The sequence below is a fragment of the Garra rufa genome, chromosome 10 (assembly GCF_049309525.1).
Source record: "Garra rufa chromosome 10, GarRuf1.0, whole genome shotgun sequence".
Taxonomy (NCBI): Eukaryota; Metazoa; Chordata; class Actinopteri; order Cypriniformes; family Cyprinidae; genus Garra; species Garra rufa.
In genome coordinates, this window is record NC_133370.1 from 14,756,170 (window position 1) to 14,769,679 (window position 13,510).

Here is a 13,510-nt window from a genome sequence, read left to right on the forward strand (position 1 = left end):
ATATAACACTCCCTTTAGAATCAGTGAATCTACCACCGTACTGTATGATGAAAATCTCCCATTCTCACTGCACGCGGTGTGTTAAGGCGCTGTGGCCTCTCTATGCGTGTGTTTTTACCGCGGCAAGTTTCTGAAGCATCCTAGAACAGACTCTCTGTGCTGCATTGCTAAAGTTAAGTTCTTTGTTGACGGATAATAATAATAATCGTCTAACTATCGTCAAAGGCATCTGCAACAGGCGATATCTCTGACTATCGTCGATACACGATACTATCGTCTATCGGCACAACCCTACAGTGTATCTCAACACCGTGAGTCAAGAGGGTGGAGAACTCAAGCTAACAAGCTAACTTAGCTGACTTTCACAGTGTTTGCTCCAGTGTAATACCATCAAACATGGTATAGCAAGATTGGCTGTTGGCTGGTCGAAAAACTTGCAGTGCTAGTTTTATTGTAGCACTAGCTTGGCGCATTTGAGCACTTCGCACATGTCCAGAAAGGCTTCATCCTAATGTGGACTATTAAGTGACTCTTTCTTTGCAATAATATGGATATTTATCAATCAACTATAATCCTTCATCTTTATATAATACGGTTCTTTATCTCCTGAAGTGTCCGTCTTTCTCCAGTTATCTGAAATGCATGAGCCACTACACTGCTCTGCTCAGGCTTAACAGGAAGTGATGTCGCTGGAGCAGCTCTGTCCACTGATGGGCAGCAGCGTGATTCTGTTGATCGCTGGATGAGTCACAGCACTCGTGACCTCCACACACTTTAGTCATTCTGAATACAGGAGCTGATGACAGCATCCCGTGGGCCGCGAGGAGCACAGGCCCCCTCTGTCCCACTACGAGCCCCAATTTCCTGCACCATGTTGTTATTTTCCAGCATCTGAAGTGGGACAATGGGGGAATTCTGTTTTTAGAACTTAGCTGTCACACATAAAAGCGTCACTCCAGAAGATTGTGCATCATGTGCTGGGTGCACATTAGACATTCAGAGTTGTGGGTTGACCTTGCCCCTCATCTTTCACATGTGACTGAGCCAAACCCGATGGCCTGTTGCATAACACTGCACATCCTGCCCTTTAGATAGACTTAACAACGCGGACCACCTCGTGAAAGGTGCCTCGAACAATGCCTTAAGCACTTTGCGTGGGCATTGTGTCAACAATCCATTCCACATTCCCTCACAGGGAGCAGGTAACCTATATACTATCACATGTACAAGCACATGTAGAGCCGTCCATCAATTCCGTCGCTCGCATCTTTTGCCTCGCCTTAAAGAGGACAAACTGAATGGTTAAATATGAATGATGGAAGAAACGGAAATCTTACACAAAGATTACAAAAAGATAAAACATCCACAAAAAAAATGAATGCGCTTTAGTTATCAAACACTGTACAGTATCATACTCAATGACCAGATTCCATGTTTCCATAGAAAGAAGAAATTGGAACAAACAAATCCAAACAGCTATTCTCAAAGTTAACACCTTTGAACATATCCAAAAGAAAGTTTATACATTTTTTTTCCTTCTGTATGGATTTTACAATCAAGTTTGGTTTCTGAGAACAAAAAAGAAATTGGCCTTTGCAGGGGCTTCGACTTTAAATGACTAAATTTTATGGGGTGTGTCCAAGCCTCTGCTAGTATTTGATATATCTGATATCAAATTTTGGCCTTCAGGTACATATTTGACCACAAATGCCTTTTTTTCAATTTAAATTTATATAGAACTGCACTTTGGGAGGGGACTGGGAAGGATAATATTAGGTAAATATATTTTCTGCATTATATAAAATTATTCCTTTATAACTTAGTGTTTTGAGGATTCTGAAATATAGTATAAACACTAGAAAAAAAACAAAGCCATAAGCCTAATGAGTTTTATCAATGAAACGAAAAACTACAGCTCACAAACGGACTGAGAAATAAAAATGTAAAAATATTGGCAACTCTGGTTAATGTCTTGAATCCCTTTGTAAAACATGAAATGTGCTGTTTGTTTTTGTTTGGATAAACTAAGCATACCTGGATTCAATTTTGGCCATACAAATCTAAAATGAACCTTTAGCTTGCAGATTCAACGTAACAATGCAGGGTTAATACTGAACAAGCGTTTACCACAGTGTGACTGGGCTAGCCAGCTAGTCAGTCAGCATAATCATGACTGTCTTCCTCTACTCTCCACCATCACCTATGGTAACAAGGTCAGCCGCTGCACTGAAAAACATGCTGGAGTATCTCTCAGTCTCTGTGTGATCTTTTGAAATAGTTTGCAAATTCAAAATCTGCCACCTCCTGTTAAGTACGTCTATATGCATGAATTTAGACAGGCGTGCTGCGCAGATTCATTCATATAGATGCACTCAACGCCGGGCTACATGACGCTAGGTATTCAGATTTTGCCCCTTTTTGTTTTTTACCGAGAGAGTGTGGCGCTTATTTTCTGGAGAATACTGTGGATCCCAGGTAAAAAGAAGTGTTGGACTGAATTGCCCATTGACTGGGGATGGGCAGCGGTTAAAGAGGGACTGGGATAGCTGGCCTAGACAGAGTAGCTATAGAATGATGCAAGGCTTCTTGTCTTTGAAAGGATTCTCTGAGGTGGGAACCCCCACCAGCAGAGGGTCACTGCGGGCATGCTGCTCACAGTAACTCATGAGGTCTGCAGCAGCCTTAGACACCTGAGGAAAAGACAGACAGACAGAGAGAGAGAGAGAGAGAGAGAGGGGGGGGGGGGATAGAGAAAAATGGTGATACAGAAGGTTTAACGTTTCATTTTACATATATTTTTTCTGTAAATCCCTTTAAAAAAACATACATTTAACAATCTCACAATAATATTTACAGTTAAAACAGTAAAATGACATTCATATTTAGTACAGATATGTGATACACTGCCATTCAAAAGTTTGGGATCAGTAAAATGTTTTTTTTTTTAAAGAATTCTCTTAAAATGCTCATCAAGGCTGTATATGCTCAATCAAAAATGCAAAAAAAACATTAATATTGTGTAATATTATTACAGTTTACAATAATGTTTTTCTATTTTAATATGTTTTAAATATATTTATATAATTTTAAATGTTTTTTAAAGAATTCCCTTAAAATGCTCATCAAGGCTGCATTTGCTCAATCAAAAATGCAAAAAAAAATTATTAATATTGTGTAATATTATTACAGTTTACAATTTTTTTTTCTATTTTAATATATTTTAAATATATTTATATAAATTCCTGTGATGCAAAGCTGAATTTTCAGCATCATTTCTCCAGTCTTCAGTGTCATACGGTCCTTCAGAAATCATTCTAATATATTGATTAATTACTTCAATTAATATTTTTTTGTAAACTGAAATTATTTTTTCAGGATTCTCTGATGAACAAAAGCTACGAGAACAAAAAATAGAAATATTTTCTAATATTTAAATCTTTGCCATCACTTCTTATCAATTTAACACGTGAATTTCTTTAACATTTTTATTTATTAAAGAATCCTAAAAAGTATCACAGGTTCCAACAAAATATTAAGCAGCACAACTTTTTTCAACATTGGTAATAAATCAGCATATTAGAATGATTTCTGAAGGATTATGTGACACTGAAGACTGGAATAATGATGCTTAAAATTCAGCTTTGCATCACAGGAATAAATTACATTTTAAAATATATTTACATAGAAAGCAGTTATTTTACATTGAAATAATAAGTTTTTTTTTATTTCATATCAAATAAATACAGCCTTGAAGAGCATAAGAATCTTCTTAACAAAAAAACATTAAAAATCTTACCGATCCCAAACTACTATGTACTAATGTACTTTGAGGCATTTTGTGTTACATTTTCTGTTATTTATTTAATGTTTATTACATTATTTCAGTGACGTGTGTTCCCTGGTGAATCGTGTATGACCCTGTGAATCGTCTATATATGAATATTAGTCATGTGTTATGGACAGGGCACTTAAGATGAACTCTGATTAATCATGTAGGTTTCTATTGTGTGGTTTAAAAGTAGATTTTAGGAGGTAGCACTTCATTTTATTTTAGCCCTGTTCCTCATGTACCTACTATGTACTTATTATAGTAATTACAATAACTAGGCACTAACCCTGAACCTACCCCTAAACCTAACCCTAGCCCATGTAGTTACCTTGTATTACAAAACTTACATAATTAGGTACACTGTAAGTACATGTAAATAAACATACTGTGCAACCTTTTAGTAGTTCAAGTTTGTAGTAGTTATAGCAACATTATATAACCCTGTGACAGGGTTTTGATTTGCATTTCTGACACAGCTGCCATTTACAAACAGTTTTTGGAAACTTGTGTACCTTAATACGTTCGAAGCCTGCTTCGATCCTCAGCTGCTCCACCAACTTCCTGGCCTGGGCTATGTTATTAGTCGTCGACATTCTCTGCCATCGGTTATCGTGCCGAATAAAAGGAGAAAATTCTAGAACAAAACAAAAAAGCAAGATTAAAATAGAAGCAGAATTTAAAGCATATATGTATTAGACATTCAGAGATCATGTATGATTTTTTTTAAAAATGCTGATAAATAAATTCTGGCAGTTTTCTGGTACGAGAAGGTGTAACATTTTAATTTGTAGAATATATGGACAGAAAGGAACATTATTTTGTGTTGAGCAGAAGTCAGTCAGTCATACAGGTTTGGAACGACATGTAGTCGAATAAACAGAATTTTTATTTTTGGGTGAGTGATTTCTTTAAATTACAATCATGTCTGTTAACTTGATCAAGTCAGGCCTCCAGAATAGTTTAGTTATATAAATGCTATACATGTAAATCAAGATATCTGTGTGTCAGCTCCAACCACACAACTACCCAGCAACATCAGTCCAGACCACCCAGTTCAGGAGGCCCATCAATCAATCACGGTACAACTGAAAACAGGTGCGTCTGTCCTCTGAGGCTAAACAGAGTGGCTTATCTTCTCCCTTCTTGTTTTAGGACCAAACAAAAATGTGGGGGACAGATAGGCATGCACCCTTAAAATAAAAAAGGGGTATGAGAGTAAAGAATGTTTTTCACTGGACCTCACTGACATTTTTCAGCATATGATCTTTTGTGTTCGACAGAAAAATAAAAGTAATACAGGTTTGGAACAACATGAAGGTGATTTCTATACTTTAATAGCTTTATAATAGTGCTGGGTGGTTTGACCAAAAATCTGCATCACGTTTTTTTTTTTAAGCATTCTGGCGGTTTGATGGTTTATCATGATTTTATCACAGACTGTGCCTTTGAAAGCATGAAACAAATGCAGAACTGCAGCATTTTAATTACGATCCAAACAAACACGTTAGGCTGCATATCCACCTTTTTCTTTACCTCGAAAGTAAGCCTATGGGTGAGACTTCCAGTTCATTATCCGCTACAAGGAAATAACGAGAAGGATAACAACATTCGGTAAATGGTAAAACTGTTTGCTTTACAAACCAGTGTTTTCATAATTAGAATAATATATTAAAATAATATGGTAAGACACACCAATTTGCAATTTCAAGCAGCAAATTGGTTAAAAATATAGCTGGACGCGGATCAGACCAGAAGCCAAACCCATACAATTTACAAACGGTCGCACACGCTCTTAAAGAAAGAAAAAGGTGGATAGCATGATCAGTTTTTGATGTAAATTAGATATAATTTCACAATTTAAAGCAAAAACAGAATGGTCTGGCCTTAGCTTTGTGATATGATGCTATGTAAAACAAATCTGAATGAAACAAAAACAGCAGACAGGCTGAATGATTCACTCTCTGACAGCAGGTGGCGCTTATGTAACATCAGCAATACAGCGGTTCCTTGGTTTATACTGTAAACAAAGCAGCACAGAGCTTTTAAATACTATATTAATATGCATTATATGGAGGCAAGATAAAAAGAAAGTACCATCTAAACTTCAATTCTGCTCAGAGATACAATTATATAAACTCCTCACCCCAGTATATTTTGCGCATCGTGAACAGTGAGCTACTCAGCCTGCGACAGTGTTTTCTCCTCTTTGCTCCTTCTTTAGCATCTCTGGCTTCTATTAACGGCCATTTACAGTTGGTTTATTTGCCCAGTTAAAGAATGAATTGTGTGTTATTATTAGTTCTTAAAGTTTTCCAACCATTAGTCAGAAGAGCATGCAGTTAACAGGGATCTTCTCTCAATTTATGATGCTTTGCACGTTGCTTAGGCAAAATTCACACCGTTTGCGTAATTCAAACTGGTTTAACGTTTGAACCGGTATATCGCCCAGCGCTACTTCACAGCATAAACCGTTTTGATCGCGCTTATGTCAAGAGATTTGCTCAACACAATCCTTTTATACAGTTGCATCCTCCAAAGGGTCATTTTAAGAACCACTTAGCAACACCAAGTAAGTTTTAATATCAGCACACCCACAGAGAGGTGACTATCAAAGTAACCGCAGAAACGCAGGAAACACTGGAGGCAGTGAAATGTGTGGTTCTTTCTGGAGACAAGCATGCTCCTTGTACGCCCTCCCTTTGCTCCACAAGCGCGCCTCCAAACCAGCGCTGCACCCCTGGCATTCCAGGACGTTCCTAGAAGGGGCCATAAGTTCTAAACATATGTTGCTTAGTGCCTGGGCTTTGTCTTCTCACAGCAAACACAGTCTCTTTCACAGCTCAGTGTGCCGCATTCCAGGAAATGGGCACAGCGACCCTGCATACATAATTGCTGCACTCTAGAATACATTGGCATATTCATTCAAACATACAGGTCTCATAAAGGACGATGTCTCCCTGCACAGTTTTTTTCCAACCACATCTTCCTTTTTAAAAAAGAAAACCCTCACAGGAAAACTGTAAGACTTGGAAAGACAGAGCCATAGTGTGTACTAAGTAGGCTCCATGTAGGCTGCTGTGATTTAATCTCACCTACTGGAAAGTAGTGCATTTTGTATGCACAAAAGTAAGAAATGTAGCTTAAAGAGGTCATGACGTGAGAAATCAAATTTGCCTTGATCTTTTGGCATATAAGAGGTCTTTGTACCATTAAAGCATCCTGCAAGTTTCATGAAGCATGTTTTTAATCAAGCTCCAAAAATGGCTCGTTTGGATCCAAGGTGCAAAGTGATGTCACCCAGGCACAAACATTTGCATAAACACTGCCTCCAGAGCAAGGCATTGATGAATAGTCATCTTCTCACCATAGGCCCCGCCCACTGGTCGCTTAACGGCTGATCACTTGAATATGCTGAATGAGTAATTACAAATAGAAAATAGAAATTACAATCACTGCCGCTATCTTGTCTACACTGGATACAGTATACAGATACACGTTCGGTTTCTGACACAGTCCACGCGCTTGAGTCTGTTGTCAATAGGACAAATGAAGTAAAAGAACGTTCGCTTTGACACGTTTGCTTTTAACAGCTACAGATATCAGAAGGATCCCAGTCTAAGGGACAAGTGGATAGTTAATTTTTTTATTGGCATCCTGGATCGTGTTTGAGGATTGATCAGAGCATTTTGTTCTGTAAATGAGGCAGTGTCGTGGAGAGTTTACAAAGAAACATTTGTTAAAAGATGAAGCACTAGATCTGACTGCAGCTGCATTGCAAACTGTAAATAAATTGATTTCATAATGCTTTGTCTGGAAATGATTGGAAACTCTCATATGCAAAAGCGAGGGGACGATGATACCGTTTCTTATGCAATGACGTTAGCCAATCATAACAGTGGCCAATTACTAAGAAGCCTTGAAGGATATGCCCCTTAAAACGAGTAGTTTCAGACGGGGTCAAAATGAGGGTTTTACCACATATTTATTTGTTTAGTTTTTTGTGTGCAAAAAAACTTTATTATCATTATAAGTAAACCTCAAGGAATATATTAAAATTATAAAAAATATCAAGTCATGACCCCTTTAAAAGAATAGTTTACTTACAGAACAAAAATTTACAGATAATTTACACATCCCCTTGTCATCCAAGATGTTCATGTCTTTCTTTCTTTAGTCATAAAGAAATTATGGTTTTTGAGGAAAACATGTCAGGAATTTTCTCCATATAGTCAACTTCTGTTTCCTGTGAGTTTGAACTTCCAAAATGCAGTTTAAATGCAGCTTCAAAGGGCTCTAAATGATCCCAGCCAAGGAAGAAGGGTCTTATTTAGCGAAACGATCTGTATTTATTTAAAAAATATACAATTTATGCACTTTATAACCACATTATAACCACAAATGCTTGTTTTGTCTAGCTCTGCGATGCACATGCATACTGTGCACTCCGGTTCAAGACAGCATCTCATTTTCTCCTCCAACTTTAAAATTGCCCTATACATCGCTGTTTTACCTTTTTTTTTTTTTAAAGGGTGTTTGACCTTCTTTGCAAGTTTAGTTTGTAAACACTGGATCGGTACTTCTGCAGCCATGCAGAACAATTCTGAATTTGGAGGAGAAAATGAGATGGAGTTTTTCAACATATCCTAACTGTATTGAAGCGGAGTGTACAGACTGCGCATTTGAGGTTAAAAAGTATATAAATTGTACATTTTTAGAAAATAACCAATAGTTTCGCTAGATAAGACCCTTCTTTCTCAGTTGGGATCATTTAGAGCCCTTTGAAGCGGCATTTCAACTGCATTTTGGAAGTTTTTCATGACTGAAGAAAATAAGACATGAACATCTTGGATAACTAGGGGGTGAAAAAATTATCTGTAAATTTTTGTTCAAGAAGTAAACTAATCCTTTTTTATTTGGTATATTTGGTTTATTTTGGTATAAATAAGAATGTTGCAAACAAATTCTTGGAAATTTAACTGTTTTTGCAATTTGTAACTATAAGTGTGCTTGAAAAAGTGAATCAACAGGTGCATTATACTTTTAGCACTACAACAAAAATTTTAATATTGCACAAATGGAGATTAAAACAAGGTGGTGCATTACAGAAAGTGTATTTGCATGTGCAGTTATCATCAAGCTACAACAGGTTTTGTGCATAGTCCTTGCACAGTCTTCGTCTCATCTGTGTAATCAAATATTTGATGGAAGAAAAGAAATGCATATCTAACCTACAATTGCATTATCAAGAGCTGTTTGACACTTTATTTTAACAATGTCATTGCTACCTTTCTGGGTCTTGAACCTGTCAGTTGCATTGCTCTCTATGCTTTTGGATTTCATCAAAATTATCTTAATTTGTGTTCTGAAGAAGAAGAAGTCTTACAGGTTTTTTTAATAACATGAGGGTGACTAATTAATGACATGATTTTCATTTTTGGGTGGACTATACCTTTAAAAACAAGGAATATGTTTAAACAGAAATGTGATATTCAAGAGTACTTTAGCTCACTGTAAATGTCAGTACATTTAAGAAAAGGTATAAAAAACAAATTTGAAAAAGCCTGAGTTAAGTAGGTTAAAAACATTTAAATTGATCTAATTGCATTTAATATAAATAGCCCTTTAATATATTTTTATTTTATTGCAATTAACATGCAATTAAGAGTTTGAAAACATTAGTATATTCCTTGAAAGCATATTACTTATATAACGCACACTTTTTTAAAAAGTATGCTAAATTATACTTTTTGCACAAGGGACTGTGCTCACAGATATGTATTTTACAACATGCTTGTTCTACAAAAAGTGGATTCAAAAATCAGATCACAAGGCACCACTGAGTGTGCTGAACTCCCTCTGGATCTTTATTTTCTCTTTAGAGTCAGTGAGGATTATTAACCCTTAACCGTGACTTACACACACACTCCTCATTCTCTCTCTCTGAGCTGGAACCAGGCTCACGTGCAATCACACCCTGCTTGTCCACATAACTGTGCGGTCTGCAGCGCCAAGGAGAGTCTCCAAAACAGGCGTCTCTTTCTCCAGTCTGTGGTATTCTGATCCAGTGATGAAGAGGAGGAGGTAGGGGGCACTGGAAAACTGCACCCCACCCTGGAGTCTCTGTGCTCTATTTTAAGCCATTTTGAGCCGTTGCATATTCAACAATAATTAAAAAGTACCCAAAATATATATGGAATAAACAAGGCTTTGATAAATGCTGCAAAAACATGTTGTTCATTGTTCATGAAACTGAACTTAACGTGCAACTAACAGACCATACAACAAAAATGAGCACGCTTCCCATGCTTTTTTTTTCCTTCTGACTCCTTTGGTATGTCTCTGAAGCATCTAAAAAGCAAAAGGCACTGATAAATCCAGGATGCAGCATGTAAACAGTGGTCAAGTGAGAATGTGAAGTATGCATCGTTCTGTTTGGTCACAGTCCGCTCTGATATGCTCGGCTTTGCAGGCAGACTTTTTTTCTTCAGTTCAAAGTGAGGCGGCAGTTCCCGCCAGCTTTCCAATCAAGCGCCAGTATTAAATCAAAAAGCCCCTGCCTCTAACGGACACCTGGTGGCAACGTGCCGGCTCGCTTAGTAATCTCACTAGGCTCCAGATGCTTCCTACATTCCCGCTCATTTGAGCTCTCGGCGGGAATACCGTATTTGACTGTTCTAAACAAGGAGCGTGAGGGAGGAAAAGGGCGAGGGGGGAGAGGAAAACAGAGAGTGTTCTGGCTATCAACAAGAACTGACTAACGGCTCATCGAGCCTGGCCCGGGAAAGATCATCTCATAAGAACGACTTCCAAAGAAATTTGAGTCTGGTGACTATTTAGGCCATTGGAATTTGTGCCTGCTCATTATACAAGCTTGTGAAAATAATAGCAGCTTCATTATTTCTAATACTAGCTTATGCTGTACTTAGGCAGTTTAAGTTGTTAGAATAATGTTTAAAATAGCATGTACATAAAGTGCAATCAAATTCATTATCTTTTCAATGAGTAGCAGTAAACAATATGGCCATTCTTGAATTAAAGCTAATGGTCTATGTAATTTTTAAGGTTAAAACATTTATGTACCATACACTACTGTTCAAAAGTTTGGGGTCGGTATAATGTTTTTGAAAGAAGGTTAAGTTTGCTCACCAAGACAGCATTTATTTGATCAAAAATACAGCAAGATCAGTAACATTTTTACAATTTAAAATAACTTTTTATTATAAAGTGTAATTAACTGATGTGATGGCAGATTTTTCAGCAGCCGTTACTCCAGTCTTCAATGTCACATGATCCTTCAGAAATCATTCTGATTTGCTGAATTGTGTCCAAGAAACATTTCTTATTATCATGTTGAAAACTTTTGCAGCTTTTTTTGTATCCTGATTCGCTGATGAATAGAATGTTTTAAAAAATTACAATTTATTTGAAATAAAAATTGTTCCATTATAAATATCCTTACACTATTGATTAGTTTAATGTACCCTTGGTCAACACAAGTATTAATTTCTTAAAATAAAATCTTGTTAACTGCAAAACTGACTACTGAAACCACAGGGTATCTGCAGGATTTTTAAGCTCAAATTAAAAATAAATAAATAAAAGGTTTTCACAAAAACAAAAAGTTTTATATAAAAAATTATAAACTTCACATTTTAGCATTTAAACCATTTTCACGAAAATGCATGAGTTAAAAGTAGCCTATCAATTATTATATTAATTCAAACAATTATCAATCAAATATTATAGTATTTAAACAACATAAATATGTTTTATTTAATTGTTTAGATTTTTATAATACATTAGCTTCTTGTCGATCAACCAGTTTACATTTACTCTAAAAATGGGTTGATTTTCACATTGGTCTGAACAGAAACTGCAGACAGGCTTATTGAAAATGCAAATTCGTTCTCTACCAGCAGGTGGCACTTTCGGAACAGCAGAAATACAGCTGTTTCCCTGGGTTGTCAAGTCCACGGTTTTCCTGCGGAACTGGGCTACTTTTACGGTGTGCTCACACTTAGTTAGGTTCGTTTAGTTAATTTGGTCTGGACCAAAAAATTATACATTTGGTCCTAGTCCACTTAGCGTTCACATTGGCATTTTTGACAGCGAACCAAAAGATACTAAACCTAAAGGCATAGCGATACATTCACAACCAGATTGGTTGGGTTAAATTACGTATACTTCATGACGGAACTCATCGAAAACGCCAAACAAAAGGAAAAGGTGCGCTGACTTAAAGCAAAGTCAAATTCACATAATGCTGTCTGCTGGACTAAGCGTGCTTATTGTTGAATGTATATGATTTTATTTTCACCACCTGTGAACTCACAAAGAGCTCATTAAAGGCACTTTACCTCATCGTTGCTCCACGTTTCCAAGATATAGTTGACAGTTGGACATTGTGTTGGATCAGAAGTAAAAATGATATAAATACTGTTCAGTTTCTTGCACAGACCGATTGTTTCATGTGTGAAGACCTCAATGTATCGTCACGAGCCACAAGGTTTAATTTGGTTTTGTCGGTGTATGTTTTTTTGACTCTCAAAGCTGTGGATCCCATTGACTGCCATTATATGACTGACAGACTGCAACGGTTTGAGTTAAAAATCTTCGTTTGTGTTCTACTGAAAAAACAAAGTCACTAACATCATGGATGCCCGGGGGGGTAAATAGATAAACATCAAATGTTCATTTTTGGGTGAACTAACCCTTTAGTTTTGTGAAAGAAGTACACTAGTAAGGAGCCCCTGAGCTGTGTTTATGATTACTACAATATATTTAATTTTTAACAGTGATTGTGAAACATGTTATGTATAGAAATTGCACATTTTGAGTTTTGATTGGCTATTAGGCTAGTTTTGTTAGACAGACCTGGAAACCCTGCAAGTAATGGCAGTGCACAAAGCAGCGCAGAACTTGACTTTGAAACATGCAGCACTCATGTTGAAATGAAATCATAGCCTTTGGAAAATGAATTGTCACATTACGCCATATCGCAATTATTGTCTTTCCGTTCCCAAATTCTTTGATACAACTAAATACAAGACTTTTTTATGACTTTTAAAGGACCAGCAGAAACTTTGAACAGGACTTTTGTGCAGATTTGTAATTGCAGTTTTTTTAAAAAGCCAAAAAGCTGCAGTTACATCATCCTTGAACCACAGTTGGTTGCACAGGGATGCAGAATTTGAAGGGACAGAAATCTGTGTAATATAGTGATGAGTCATCAATATATTTGGTCAGCTTTACTAGAAAAAAAATTCTGAATTTTAAAAGCGAACATAAAATTCAATTCTGTCGTCCTTCAGGAGTACCGATTTGCCTCAATGAAAATGCACGTGGACTAAAAGCCATGTCTTAAAAACCAGCTAACCACTAATTATTCAAAGTTGAAAGTATGTACATTTGCACATCTCTACTTATGTAAGAAAAAGCATCAACATCAAAACACTGCTCTGTTTGTCCTAGCACTGCATCCATTTTGACGCAGCAACATGGGCACAGTAGCGTGAGTTTGAGCCATGACTATCTTGTTTTTTAATCCAACTGCAGACAGAAAGTGCAAAACATTCATTATTTTTCTAATTCATGAGTTCATGGTAAGTTCACACAGTTGCAATGCTGCACCACTGTGACTCCAAATGATCGACATGATTACGTTCCACACCCTTCCTTGTT

The 13,510-nt window shown here is 36.7% G+C and overlaps 1 protein-coding gene across 1 annotated transcript in view; it reads right to left on the reverse strand.

The window, feature by feature from the left end:
* Positions 1-299: 299 nt before the first annotated feature.
* The window catches only part of gng7 (guanine nucleotide binding protein (G protein), gamma 7), a 35,988-nt gene continuing 22,777 nt past the window's right edge, over positions 300-13,510 (reverse strand). The window contains exons 3-4 of the mRNA XM_073848324.1: positions 4,342-4,463; positions 300-2,690 (exon numbers count right to left, since the gene is read on the reverse strand). Of these exons, the coding sequence (XP_073704425.1) occupies positions 2,565-2,690; positions 4,342-4,422 (207 nt within the window). The 5' untranslated portion in view covers positions 4,423-4,463 and the 3' untranslated portion in view covers positions 300-2,564. The remainder of the gene's footprint in view (positions 2,691-4,341; positions 4,464-13,510) is intronic.